We start from the raw sequence: 15,510 nt of genomic DNA on the forward strand, positions 1-15,510 counted from the left end.
AGGTGTTGGAGCAGAAAAGGAAATTAAGTAAGTTTTTCTTTTTCTAAGAAAAAGGAAGAACTTCAAAGCAGTGAAGCCATCCTTTTTCAAGTTTTTCATGTGTATTCTACATATCCCTGAAGATACAAACAGTCACATGTCATTCTGCTTTTGTAATGAGCTTAGAAATATTGCTGGCCAATGGAAAAAATGCTCCATTCCTCAAGAGAAAATTCAAAAGCCACTTTTAAGATGATGACTCTCAGGTTCGTGACACAAGCAGAAGTGGGTGGAGTCAAGGCATGACTTGCTTCAAGGGGAGGAAAAACTAGTTGGGATCCTTTGTTAACAGCCTGCCATGACAACCATTGCATAGAACACCTTTCAGCTGCTCCTGAATGAGAGCAGCTGTCTAAAAACAAATGAGGTAATTTACAGGACAGAGCACCACAATCCACTTCTTCACAGTGTCTGTCTGCTTTTGTTCCTATGCTCTTCATCTTAAGTCTGGTTCTGGAATAAATAAAAATGATCCTCTTAAACTGGAGAACTAAGATATTTTCTACATTAATGGAAACTTCTATAACTCATGCATCCAAATGTAAATATGAAGCAGTGCTTTCTCTTTGCATGGGGAGAGAGCCTCCTGTAAGGCGAAACCAAATGCAGGATGATCTTTGCCAGCTAGGCACAAGTTCTTGGGCTTCCAGCTAGTTTAATTCTTTCCTGCATTGCTGCAGTAAGTAATATTCAAGGTCCTAATGCAGTGAGCAGCAACTTCCTACAAACCGCACCATAAACAGACTCCTTTGGAATTTGTTTTACTTTAAAGTCATCTTATATGAATTTGTCAGAAGAAGTGTGCTGGATTTGAAGTCTACTCCTTCAACTGCATGGGGCTACAAGCTCTTTCAGAGCATAACTGTGGCTTCCCTTAGGGCTCTATGAAGAGATGTTTCGAAAGCCATATTTAACTTGAAGCTTGTGGTTAGTTCCTATTGTCCTCAGCCCAGCATGTGATTCACAGAAACAAGCAGAGCAGCTTGTTCTGCCCTAAATCTGTGCTTCAGAGATTATCATACTAACAAAATTTGGGCAGCAAGAGAATCTTACAAGCATTCAGACAAGCACAAGCTATAGAAAAGAAGGATTAAAAACAAAGTGAGCTTGTTTTACTAATATCCCAAATGAAAATAAGACCGAAGGCAGGTAATGTGAACTATCCAGTACAAACATGTAAGCAGAGTATTACTTGATATTATAGGAATTTTTGTAGTGGGGGGAGGGGAAAGCAATTGACTTTTCTAAGAATGAAACATGGAAAAAAAAATACTGAGTCTTTCCATCTAAAAGTTCTGAATCGGAAGACTCAGGTACAGAGAGCAGTGAAACTAGTTCAAGAAATCTGTTACCTGGATGCTGAAGGTACTACATAAAATAGATTCTTTGCTCTCTAATCCTTTTATTCCAAAGGGCTAAGGGAAAACATTCCAATGGTAAAGACAGGATTAAAAGCAAAGAAGTGATAAACTGAAACCCAAAAATATTAAAATCTAAAGGTTTTAGAACTAACAGTGCAGAAATAGCACAATGCTGTCTGTCTGAGCTCCTTCCAAGCTGCCATCCCATTCACAACTGAGTGCCAAATGAGCCAAGCAGCTGTTGTCACCAGGAAAAACAAAGGCTAGAGTGACCCTGGCTCCTCCTGTGAGAAATCTGGTTAACAGCCAACTAAAAGCATGTTCCAAGGTGGCATCTGCAGCTCAAACATAAATCCATGTGCTCGGTCCTAGAGAATCAGTTTGCCCTATGCCGTCTTTCTAGGACAGAACTTTTCTTACCATTGTAAGAGCCTGAGCTATTTATTGCCCAATTCCATTCGGATTCTCAGAAGACTTGCCCAATTATATTATGCTTTGCCCTAGTGACTCCCTACTGGAATCTGATAGACATGTACACTTGAAGTATATTCAACGCTACTGTGAAACTTGTAAGCTTGTGCTTCTTCCTAGAGCTTTGACTACTCACAGGATGTAAAAATCAAACTGATAATCACCAATAGATTTTCTCCTGCATATCTGTGTACTTTGTTTTCAGGGAACTGCATACTGCACACTGAAGTCAGATAATGTGAAACTGGAATCATCTAAGAACCTGGGGATGCGAGCACTAAATTTTTTCTTCATACCACACAAAATAACCTGTTTAGTCTTCTAAATGTCAGCTGCTCATTTTGGACAGGATATAGGAAAGAATATACATGAACAGAAGCCAAGGTGATCTGAACACGGGGACAGAAAGGCTGGAAAGACCAATGGTGTTGCTGTCCTTCTCCGTCTGCGATTCTTGCTGTTCTGGGACATTTCAGCTTATATAGGGTGAAGGGCTATTTGCTTGAAGGGTGTCAATTCAGAAATGGGAACTAATGGAAACTACATGATACTCAAACGACAGCGGTGATCCCCCTCGACCCAGTGGTTCCTATTTTGTTGGTGCTTTGAAGCAGATAAAACTTTTTGAACATCAGTTCCAACATAGAGTCTGTTTTAAATTACAAGAAGCTTATTTATCTTGGAGTTGGAGGTAAATGCTCATTGTATTTTTATCAGCTAATCTTAAGGCCAATGCTTCAAAAGAATCCAAGCACAAGGATGCATGAGGGTAGGAGTAAATATAATGTGTAAATATTTACTACATATATTTCAGTGAAATGTTGTTTTAGTGTGATAGCTTAAACACTTTAATTGTTGTCATCTGCAGACTAGATTAGTGGATTTGCAGAAGTTTAGGAATTAAGATAAATGTTTTGTCCTGATCACTTGGCACTGAAGGAAGGGATTTTACCACTGGCTTACAGGAACAGAAGCAGACAGATAGCAAAGCAAATTCTATGGATACATTTTCAGAGCACATACTCAAAGAACTCCGAGCAAAAGCCGTAGAATGAGAGGAATGGCAGTGTAAGCTTTTTGTGTGCTAGTACTGCAAAGACATGAGCGTTCCTTTCTGAAGTACAGTGACTCTACAGTGACAGGAACCTCTAAAGTAATTGAGCTGGGGAAAAAAAAGAACCTGATCTGGTTTGATTCCTTTGAAGCTATGGCTGGACAGCCAAGTCCAACCTGAGCTATAAAGTGGAATTGATTAATTTTTCCTCAAATTTTCTAAGTATTCAGTGGTCACTAGTGGAGATTGAGTCATTCTGGCATGCTATTCTGGTTCTAGTAACACAGCTGCCCTAACAACATATGAGATTTCTCAAAGTACATGAAAGAGAAATTACATTTTCTTGGGCTCATTCTATCTTCTTTCCATGGTATACAGGGGTCTCTTCCATTCTGGAGTATTTAATACTTTATTTTATAATAATGGCTTGGTCATGTAAAAATCCGTGTAAGTATTGTCTACTAGCTAATCACCAATCTTTTAGAAAAGCTGATCTTATAAGTGAGCTATGTACTTCTCTGTCTTGGAAGAGGCATGTCAAGAAGATATTTTAAATAGCATAAGCAGCACAGTCACTTTGTCACATAATGCAAGAATACCACAGCAGCCTCCTACATCATACCCTGAAAACAGAGAAATCTAAATCTACAACTACTATCTTGGAGGCTCGCAACTAACTGCATCCAGCAGCTGGAAACAAAACAGAAATGCACAATGGCAGCAGCCTAGAGACCTTACCTATTCTTCGTAGACTTTATTGTTCTGTATTTGAAAACTGCTAGTTCATCACTAAGAGTGTTTCAAAATATAAAACATCTGAGTGTATTTTTGTAAGAGCCTTTCCTGTCTACAAAGAAGCAGAGCTACAGGTTTAAAAATTGCAAAGCTAACTTTGCTTGTGTTGTACTTAACTCCACTAAAATGAGCACTAGAAAAAGAGCAGACTGGTTGTTGCTACATTAGCAACTAATATTAGCTCTGTTGCATGAGGAATTACTGGGAGTTATCCAGCAATAGTTTGAGCTGTGCCAATGAAAAGTCAGGAGTTCAAGTATGTACAGATCTTTCATAGCTGTCACTCTTCTTCAGAGTAAATTGTTTATCTCTGGGCCAAAGCTGAAACTACTTCAGGAAAGGATCGTGGAACTGTTTTACATAGTAACTGCTGAGAAATAGCTTTCTCTGAACCTGCGCAAGGCCATATGTGGTGTGCAGGCATTCTTTCTTAAAATACTGCTGATAAGAAGTATGCCATAATTAGGTGCTTCCTCTAGAGTGCAGCTGCATTATGGTGGGTTGTCTATTTAGTAATGCTTCATAGAGTAAGGAAATGCAGCATTTCCAAGTAACTTCTACTGTGCTTTAATTTCTATAGAGATTCCATGCTTTTTTTTTTTACGTTTGTTTAGCTATTTACACACCATGTGTCTTGTCACACTCTTGGTCACTGTGTGTGGAAAAGCACTGGAATCTTCAGGCTTTGGAGTGTTTAATAAATGGGGTCTAACTTACAGTTGTAAGGCCGTGCAACTCCACTGAGACACCCCATGTAGAAAGGAAGTGTTCCTAAAATGACTGCATTGTATCTTCCTCATGATGAAACGGGGTCTCACAGCTGCACACGGTGCTGGTTTGTTTAAGCTAGCAGAGCAGTTTGTTACAGCTGTTCTGTTGGACAGCTGGTACACAACCGCATGCAGACCAGCTCAATCAAACACAGTGCAGCTGCACAGTGTAATGGAACAGCAAATAGTACTAAAATTCCTGCTAGATAAATGCAAAATATTGATTTTTGTCCTAGCTATGTGAGAGGCAACCTTAGCAATAAGAAGACATACAGAATTAAAAACTCATCCCCTTCTGTTCTCCAATGTAGCTCTCCTCTGTGCTTATTTCCTACACTGCTGATGAGCTTTGGCTGCTACAGAGGCTGCAATGAAGCTCTTTGCAGTGATTCACCCTGCTTTCTTCCACTGAGGTCTTCTAATGCTTTCCAACTTTTCTCCTCCCGGTTGTCATTTGATGCACAAAACAGATGTGCATTTAGGGCTTTGTTATACAGTCTTACAACTGAACTTGTTGATTACTGCTTAGCTCAGAAAACTAATTGCACAATCTATGCAACGTTAGTTCTTATACTGTTAAGAATCGTCACAAAAAATGGCAATACAGAACTGCAACAAACAAAAATATTAAAACCTCACTGCAAATAATTGAGAGGACCTACTTGCAAAACTGGGGAAGAAAACAGCCTTTTCCTCCCATGGGGCTAAGATCTGACACACAGTTTTCTGACTTACGATGAGCTTAAAGAATCTTTATTTCATGCTGCTATCTCATAAATCTGAACAATGAAGTTGAAGCGGTTCTAAAAGCCCTAGGAACATCTGAATTTGAGAGGAGGAGGGGAGAACGAGTTCTCAAAGGGCCAGAAGTAATCAGGAGCCATGGCCAGTGACACTTAGAATAAGGCTGGAGCTGCAGTTTAGCCACAGTGCCGTTACGAGATTGCCGCCGTTGTTAAACGAGTGCCTTGCTTTATCATTACACGTTGAGCAGTGATACAGATCTTGACATATAATTTTAATAATAGCTTGTAAGTGTCAGTGATAATGTAATCTGTTTAACAATGAGCCTAAAGATTATCCAGAAGAGAGCATATTATGCCCTGTTAAAACAGCTAATCTGCATAAAACTTGTGACAAGCTGGACCTTTTCAGTGTTTAATAAACTGGCTGAATATTCATTTTTAAGGCACTGTCCAAATTGGTTTGGTCACAGATGACTATTTAAAGCCCATTCCAAAGCTGGCAAATACACCAGGGAAATAACACAAGAACACAAAAAAACCTACATGACAACAAACCATCCCCCATAAAAACAACAAAAGACTGCCTCTAGCTAAATGCCCACATGATTAACATCAGCAATAATGGGTCTAATTCTACTGAAAAAGGATGGCATTTGTTTCAAGTACTCACTGGCCACTTCTATACAGGATTGGTGCAGGGCAAAGCAGAAACTCCGATTCCACCTTTTTTGGCTTTTCATCTGCAAAACAAATAACATGAAGTTGATTTACTTCACTGTTAAAACGAGACAGTGTTGCGTACGTGTACTATGAAGTCCAAACCAGTGCCCAGCTTGTGTGCCCATATTACATTGGTTGCCTGATGTATGTCAGCTCGTGCTCTCTTAGAGCTGTTTTCCTATTTTCAAGGCCTTTTTTTAATTTAATAATAAGAAGAACATAATTTAGGATTTCCCAATATTTGGAAAGTGAATGTTTGCTTCCAATTAACATAAATCCTGTGCGTGGCAGTGAATGAGTATTCCATCAGCTGTAGTTGTATTTTTCTCCAGTGCTTTTCATGTTTTTGGGAGGTCTCAGCATCTGTGAATGTTGTCAGACTTACAAAGCATCTACTCATAAAACAGTCTGTCCAACACAGCATTCTTTTCCTGCAACCATGAAAAGGAAAGGAGAAAAAGAAACACTGTCCCTGCAACTGGGTGGCAGAAGACAGCAGTGAACCTTCAAGGGTGTCCTTCATATGTTAAAAGTGCACCAAAAGGTGACAAGGGAGTCAAACAGGAGAAAAAACAAAACCAAACAAACAAAAAAAAAACTTGCACATGTGAATGTGGTATTTGTTGAAGGGAGCTCCTGTAAATCCAGTATTGCTAAACTGGGGAAAAAGTCCATTCCTATTCACAGAACTATCCTCCCAACTTCCTATGGTAGGACTGTATGTCTGAGCATGGACTACTGATCTAGGGGAAGAGGGGAGATGAATGATCTGTGAGATGAATGTGGAGATTACTCTGTCCTGCATGTAAGGACAAGGCAGACATGCAAGCAGTTCAGGGGCAGCTAAAGGAGGAGCTCGTAGCATAAATGAAAATTTCTCATGTACCATAATCTGCACTGACTGCTTGGCCTAGATCTGGGGCTGGTTGTGAGGTGGGGAAGAAGGATTAGCACATTGCCATATGTTTTTGTCTTAATGGTATGTTTCATAGATTATTTTTCTACCCCACAAGCTACATTTGGCAGGTTTCCTTCCCAGCATTTGGTAACGGTTCTTTATAAATGCAGAAAGAGAACCATGCCAAATGTATCTTTTAAAACATGAAGAACTGACAAAATAAGGGTTTGCTCTGAGGCTAGTCTCAAAGTAGAACCCAGGCTACCAGTAAGGGGAACTTGTCCTCAATTGTGACCTCAAATGGTGAGGACTCCACTGAGAGCACATCTGTTTTTCCAAGAAGGAGAACACAGCATGAGAATAAACTTCCCTTTTCTTGGGACCACCTCCTAGTAGTGCTCAGAGCCCTTCCTACCATTTTGTCTCCTTCAGTCTCTTTGGAGACCAAAAAAAAAAAGCTTAGAGCTCTGTAGAGAGAGCTTGTGTATCAAAGGAAGGAGCACATCAATCTTATTTTCTTCCTATACTATTCTGTAAACACTTGCTGTTGTCCATTGATGAAGACGACAAGAAGCTAGGTGTGTTATGGCAGGCCTTTGGCAGTACATGTCACAGATTGTTTTATGCTGCAACACATAATACATCACTATGCCAATTCCCTTCCTTTCATGGATGTGGTACACCCTTTCCTGAAGTTAAGAAAAGGAAAAGCAGCCTGAAGATCTTGTTGCAAATCACCACATCAAATGCTAGCAAGTATTTGGGGGCTTCATCCTGTCCAAGCATAGCTATTCCTACTATGGCAAAGCAGACATGCATGTGTTGCACTGCTATAAATGACTACATGATAAGGCAATCAGAAATTAAAGTCAGGAAACACTTGAAAAGGTCACTTAAAGAAGGCAGTGTGCATAATATATGTCAGTGGCTTTCATCTAAGCTGTTAAAAAGATAAACTATTCCAGAAACTGACTCTCACTGTAATGTTCCTCACTGGCCTAATAACACCCACACTAGATCACCTGTGAGTTTTAAGCCTAATGTTTCTTATTCTCTTCTCAGTGGATTCGGAGAGCCCACAATAGTAACTAGCATTTAAAAAAAAAAAAAATAATAAAAATGAAGGTATGTGCTATTATTTTGGGCAGACTGGAGTTGTAGAAAAGTGAACTGCTTGTGGCTGAATACAAGTCAGAAGGAAGCCAGAAATAGAAATAAGGGAGTCCTGAAGACTTGCAAACCAGCCACCTAAATTGAGTGTAAGTTGTCATTATCTTAAGGTTGTGTTACTGATGTCTCACCTGCTCATTCTAAAGAGCATGAAATTAATTTTCTTCACCTAGAACTAAGCCTGTTTTCCCCCTTCTCTGAGTAGGAAAAGCACACTAGGATAACAAATATGCAACTGAACCAATTTTGTCACATTTCAAACTACATTTCTATAAAACTAATACGAAGAAAAAGTGTCAATGAGCAAGCCTTATTTTAATACAGGGAACAAAGGTGACAGTTTTAATTGAAACTGAAGAAAAATTTATAAAAGCAGAATTGCTTTACACAGATTCTCTTTATCCAGAACTGTGCTATTTTCTTATTCCTATAGAAGGTCTTTAATAGGCAGGAGAGATTGGAAGAAAATGGACTGGAAACACATGCTGAATGAGACAAGAATTCAAGACAAGCTAATATAAAAATCAGACATCAGGTAGGGGGAGAATATGTTATGTTTTTTTCTACAGATGCATTTTTTTTTTAATCATTTTTTCCATTCTGGCTTGCTTCTAAGACATACTGCTTAAATGTAATTCCACTAGCTGTCTACTTTAGTTTCTGGATATCAAAAATGGCAGGGGTTTCTGTTAATGGTGCTTTTTCACCACCACCATCTCCATGTTGCTAGTTTAAGGAACAGAGGAGCAGAATGGGACTAATCCAGATTCTGGCCTAACATATCCTTTGCCCTGACAGTTTTCCTGCCTCATCAAAAGTTAATGTACTGAACAACACAGGACCAATGCCTAAAAAGCTTTGCCTAAAAGGAGATCTTCAAAAATATTCTTAATCAGATAAGAAAATGCTTCGCATTCTGTCCTTTTTTTTTTTTTTTTTAAGAGCTCTTGGAGCCCTATGCAGAAAAAAATTTCCCCAGTGACAATATTTCAACAGAGGAAGAGCTAAGGATTACAAAATCTGACTAAAGGTCAATAGTAAATACAACAGAAAAAAAACACTGAGTAGGAATTATTTCCAAAAAAACTACAGGGAAAGTGCCTATAAAAGATGCCATGGTCACTTTGTCTGAAACTCAATTCCACTCCATGTGCCAGGAAACTACTATACATCTGGGAATCTGGCTGTGGTCTCCTGGAGGAGACTGCTGCTCGAGGTATTAAGCAGATGAAGATGTCCCAATATAGGGAAAAACACTACCAATTGTAGAAGTTCCAGGAAGAGGATTGTGTGTCATGAAGTGGCACCAATGCCCTGCTAAATTCCTGTGACAATCTATCAGCTATACCTCTTGTATACTGGACAGTGTGGGTGGAGATGCTTCAGAACAAGCTATGTGTGCCTTGGGTAAGACTGATTTCTGGAATGATCACAAGGGCCTTCCTTGACCATGGTCATCTTACAAGAAGGAATACTGGTCAGCATGCTTTGTGGCTGTGTTTTTTTCATAGGTACATTAGGAGCTAGATGGTTACCTACACCTTATTCCACATAACTGCTGGTCACAGCTAATGGTAACTGGTAGCAAATTCAAATCACTGAGCAAGATGTGAACAACACACATTCTCTTGCAAATCCTCAGAGTTTTCCTATTTTCCTTCCTTTCTTCCATGCCTTTGTTTAGATTTTAAAGAAAAGGAGGCAAAAAGTAGGAAAAAAAAATCACTTAGAAATGATCTGCCTTTATATTTCCTACTAACTCCAATACTTACGAATGGTAGTTCCATTCACTTGATAGGTGCAAGTAACACCATCAGTTCTCCCACCAAGGGTTAAGCCGCTTCCTCTAAGAACAACTTGGAACTCCTCTGCAGGGGAAAAGAAAACAACAAACAGCTATTCAGTGCACTGCAACTTAGGAGATAATTTAAATATTTTTAGCAATAAATGATGCTCAGCATAAGAAGGTATCTTAAGTTTGAAACATTACTAATTAATTCCTGGTACTTAACTGCATAGTTAAGTCATTACGGAGAAAATAATTGTTCCCTCAGTTGATTCTGACTAACAGCAGGACCTGTGTTAGTAAGTTCCCCATGTCTCAGTTGCACATGAGGAAAGAAATCTAGGTATTTATTTGCAAGAAACTCTAGATTTTGATTGGGCTTCTCTCTCTTGAAGAGAATGTTTCTACTCGCAAATGCTTCTCTGGGAGTTGCGTAAGAGCCATGCTATTTGTGAGCATAAAATCTTGCAGAGGAGAAGGGACAACTTTGTTTACTGAGGCAACTGACTTCATTGAGATGATCCATGTTTCTAAAAGACATCCAAATAGGCAGATTTTGCAACCGCCTTCTTTTGATTGGTTTCAGAGTGTGTGAATTGTGAAACTGGGAAGAAGAAAAGGACACATAATTTTGTGTAGCTTTTCTACATAAGGATTGCCACCTTACTGCACCAGAACAGTCAAATGCTTTACTGCTCACACTAACATGTTCAGAGCACTATAAATATTGTCAGGCATTTATATGGACTTATGTTATTAGGATTCATACTTGGTGACCATAGGCTAAGAATAGGAGTGTCACAAATGTATCACTGCTTTAAGTATCAGAAGTGCAAAGCGTGATTAATTGCACACATCATACAATGGATAATAGGAGTTCCTACATATGACTGAAGTTATAGGAGCAGCCCTCAATAGGCAGTTCCTGCGGAAAAAAGAGCCAGCAAAAGGATCTGATTTTTGTCTTAAAAAGTCCCTGAGGAATTTCTGGAGGGATGTTCCTTTTCTAGATGACCTGGGTGGTTTCCCTTTGGGTAAAATGTGGATATCCATCCTATAATAATTATTTTTTTCATGAGAACTTACCTCCCACACAGACACTGGATGGTTCCAAATATAAAATCTCAGTGCATGACTGCTTCAACACCTGTTGTAATAGAGGAAATAGTAATAGGTTTCAGAATGCTGTTTCAGTGAGGAAACAGGTTATTTTAAATCAAGTGTTTGTACCTAGAAGATACTAGTACACAGCTACAGATTTGGTTTGCATGTGCCTGACTTTGTAGGACATTTCCTTGAACCATGTGAAACTTTTGCATGTTTGCACAGTCAGATCCACTAAGAGTTCGTAAGACTTGGATCAGTTTGTTGAACCTGGAATACTCTTCAAAACAACACTAATGTCTGATTTTTTGGCCTCAAATTCTATCCAGTTTCCCAACTTAATTTTCCATGGAACCCAATCCTAAGTATTATGCCAGAAGTTAGTCACAAGGAGCCTGATCCAGAATCCAGCCCAATCAAACGGAGTCTTCCAACAAGCTGTGGGTCAGGCCAAGTGCACATTATTCCAAGTGCTGGCACCCTGCTCTATGTACAGCAGAGCAAGAATGCATGATTTTCCTGACTGAACAGAGCTCTGTGGAATGATTTTCTTTAACTGCTGTATTAGAGAAGCAAAAGCAGGCAGCCTAACCAGTTATGGAGTAGTCTTCCAATAGGCAGGAGCAAAAAATACTCCTACCAATAATGCAGAAATACAGCGGATAGAATGTAAGGCACTTGTGAGTGTGGTGGTGATGAGCTGACTGCTGGACTAGATGATCTCAGCAATCTTTTCCAACCTTAATGAGTCTGTCATTATAAGAAAAGGGACAAATTGGAATGATTTGTGCTTCAAAAGGTGGTCTTGGACACTGTTCCTAATTCTAAGTTAATTCATAATATGTGAAAGTCATAACGTATTTCTGTGGTACAGGTGGGAAAAGCCACTTGAAACTTGTAGGGTTAAACAAGTGAAAACAATACACATCTTTACTGCCTTCTTCCTACACATAATGATGTGTGATTTATTTATTTTTTTTTTTTTTTTGGTAAAAGGCTATTAATTTCCTTTAATAAAACTTCTGTGTAGTATTTAAATAGCTTGGGCTGTAGTATATGATATTTTTAGCAGGCATTCATACACACACACACACATATATATGTATATAATACTACATGGAATTCATTCAAGGTCAGGACCTGTTTGTAGCATAATGTCCTGTCCCTTCTGTACCTTCATTTGCTCTCAGAGGCTGGCTCAGAACCAGGTACAATCTGTCAGTAAATGTGACTGTCTTACTCTTAGCTCCTTTTTCCTCCCTTCAAGTGTTGCCTTTTTTACTTCACTCTCATTTGCTCATGATTTCTGCTGCTACGTATCCAGTCCCAGCAGAAATAATAGCATATTTGTCAGTGTGCATAGTGGAACAGCAATGCCAGGTTCCAAGCAAAAAGCTGCCTGTCTCATTTAACACTTTCCCTAACACCTGTCTCCCCCTGAACTGTTGTGCACAAATTCTTTTTGTAGTGCTTTCAATAACCATTTATAAACATTAAGTTATATCTAAAAATCTGCAAAGAGAGACCTCACAGGCACATGCATTTGGATGAGATGCAGCAATAGAGATCTTTGGAAAGAATGCAGCTCTGAGTTCAGTGCAACTCCAGCAGTTTATATTAACTGAAGGTCTCAACTCTTGCTTCCAAAAAAGGACTTCACTTTTTGATTGTTATTTCAGTGTAGAGAGCAGGCTTATTTTAGAGAAGAAAAAAAAAAAAAAAGTGCTTTGTGTAGAACAAAATGAAGAAAGAACAAAGCATTTTATTCCTTCATTGTAGAAACATGTTCTCTCAGTATTTCTCTGAAGATTGAGCCACGTGAACAGTCCCATTTAAGTCAGTGAGACTTCGGATTTGCTTTAATATAAATATCCAGCCATAGGCAATATCAAGGCTCAAAGAAATTATTTTTTTTTTTACACTTCAGAGTAGCATTAGATCCACAGGAACAAACTTTTGAAGTGATCTTGTCCCTATTTGCTCAGTGCCTGATGAATGGGGGGGGAGGAAGAACTGGAACAATGAGACTTCATCTGTTTTTCCTTGGGAAGTGCTATTGTAACCCCACCATGTTTATAGTGATTTTCCAACACTATTTCTAGATGTGACACAAAGCAGGCAAACAATCAATTCGGGCATGTTTAACTCCACCTGAATTTAGGAATAAACAGGGAAAAATAAAAACCACATCTGACATAAAATATGGCTTAGAATTCACTAACAAAATTCATTAGCAAAAGGGAATAATTCAGAATGCATACATTTCCCCATAGTACCATGAAATTTCAGTTGTTACGCATAGATGTGATGTTTGTGATAAAAACAAGAAAATAGGTTTTTCAATGCTTTTCTGAAAAAATACACAATTGCTTTGATACTTACTTTCCTCATTTAAGCTATTGTCATTCACTGCTCTCACTTGTCTTGAGAAAGCTGTGCTCAAACACCTTCAATCTCTTAGCAATGTTAATAATCTAATATTGTTGTGTTCCAAACAAAGCTCATATGAGGAAGACAACTGCATGAAGACACTGAGTCTTTTTTTTTTTTTTTGAGTTATTCAAAGAGCTGCTTGTCTCGATGGCCCATATATGATAGGGAAGCTGCTATTAAAATCTGACCCATTATCTCAGAAAACCTTCCCTTCAGTGACAGTCTTAAGTAATTTTAAGCAGCAGAAATGAAAGAAATGCAGAGAGGTGAATCAGATGTAGCCAGCCCAGAAGTGTACAGATAGCTTTTGCCTTGGGCTTTCCTTTATGGGCTCTTCCAAACGCTCCCTCAAAGCAAAATTTGGACAAGATGGATAAAGTGAATCTGAAACATAATTCATGAAAATCCTATTAATTTTACCACGTCTAATTAGTTTGGAAAGGTTTGGCTCACAGCTATTACAATGGAGAACCTGAAAATGTTTTCAAATGTGGTAATCAACGCTTCCTTCACATGTAACAGGATTTAGAGAACTTTGTGTGTTTGGTGTTCGCTTATTTTCAGATTTTTTTTTCTATTCTAAAATAGCTTTAACCTATCTTGCCGTGGAAAGTCAGCAAGGCTGAGAAGAACTTTTCACAAATCTTTACAGTGCTCCCTCTTCTCTGAATCATGGCAGTCAAAAGGAAGGATTTGGCATTGCAAATTCATTAATTTGAAACTTACTGCCCACAGGAAGAGTTGAAATAATGACTATTTAAGGCTATCCTTGCATGGGATACTTAAGCACTCTGCTGACATACAGTAAATTCAAATTAGAGCATGAAATGCTGTGGAGGAACTATAGAATGCTTCTTGCAAGTCTGAGACAGAACAAGGCTATGCAGAATGGATTACAGCTGGAAATACACAGGAGCTCATCCAAATGAGAGGATGATGTCAGAATCACAGCTGTAAGCTTTTAATTTTAATGCTCATTTACCAGGTGTGGCTGTTGGTGGAAGAAGGTAGCAGTGCTACTCTTCAAGGTGGTCAGTCTCCTGTGCTTCAAGAAAATGAGATGTGAAATTCCTATCATTGATGTTTCCTTCCTTAGCAGTAACAAAAAGCAGACCGTTGAGGAAACCTTATTCTGTAATTCTTCTGCATGTAGCATGTTATATCAGAGCAACTAAGCATCTTAATGATAACTAAAAAAAAAAAGGTAAGTTATACTATATTTTCTATGAATAGTAATGATAAAAGCTGCCACAACAGCAAGCAGTGTGAACACTGCTCAGGCTCAGTGCTGCAAATGCTGTCCTTTCTGAGGGTTGGTTGGAAGCAAAAGAGCCATTCAGGCTTTCAGTGATATCACATCTGATGGCCATTAGGTGAATGGATGCTGTACAGTTTGCACAGTGTTTGTCAGTAATGCAAGTGAATCATTTCATAATATTTCTAAGAGCAGAAGTTATCAGAATAAAGGCTTTTGAGATAACCCACAACACTCAAAAGCATCCTTGATGTAAATTCATGGATAAACACCAGGATTCAATTTGGCTTTAAAATAAAATTTTTTATAAAAAAAAAAGAGAACCATTTCCTTTTGAAAGGGTCACTTGTAAATCAGTTGCCAGACTGCTCAGTTCCACCTTGTGAGCCAGCTCTCATGCATGCTTAGCTGCGTGCTTAACATCCTTAACTGCACCTGTAGCTTCAGGCACATGAGTGTTCAACTGGATGTAGTGGGAATGAGATCCTTCTAATGCTTAGAGAGTTGCTTGCTGAATAAAAGCTTTCATGTCCCATGCAGAAAATGAGCTTCCTTCTACACTGGTTCCTTGGTATCTGCGTGCATGCAGATCTAAGAGCTTTGTCCTTCAGAGGAGCTCTGCATACTCTGATCTTGCTCTCACATCCTGTTTACTTACTGACTGCAGCTAAGGGCACAGCTAAATAAACTGTTCAGCTCCTGAACCAGCTAACCAGCATTCAGGTTTTCATGTCAAGTCCTGCATGGGCCAGTTACCACCTATTTCCACCTTCAGCTTTGAGAGGTTTAGATGCCACAGCTTTGTGTTCAGGGAAAGTTCAGCTTTTTTCAGGTACAAACTAGCATACGTGTGAACATTTCTCCAAACAGTTTAGAAAGCCCAGCTCCTTTATCCACTTCTCAGACTG

At 38.9% G+C, this 15,510-nt stretch overlaps 1 protein-coding gene across 1 annotated transcript in view; it reads right to left on the reverse strand.

Moving 5' to 3' along the window:
- The window catches only part of ANTXR2 (ANTXR cell adhesion molecule 2), a gene marked incomplete at both ends in the record, with an annotated part of 99,232 nt that overhangs the window by 62,657 nt on the left and 21,065 nt on the right, over positions 1–15,510 (reverse strand). The window contains 3 exons of the mRNA XM_079534877.1: positions 5,907–5,976; positions 9,797–9,892; positions 10,897–10,957. Of these exons, the coding sequence (XP_079391003.1) occupies positions 5,907–5,976; positions 9,797–9,892; positions 10,897–10,957 (227 nt within the window). The remainder of the gene's footprint in view (positions 1–5,906; positions 5,977–9,796; positions 9,893–10,896; positions 10,958–15,510) is intronic.

The sequence above is a fragment of the Tetrao urogallus genome, assembly GCF_951394365.1.
Source record: "Tetrao urogallus genome assembly, chromosome: 4".
Lineage (NCBI taxonomy): Eukaryota > Metazoa > Chordata > Aves > Galliformes > Phasianidae > Tetrao > Tetrao urogallus.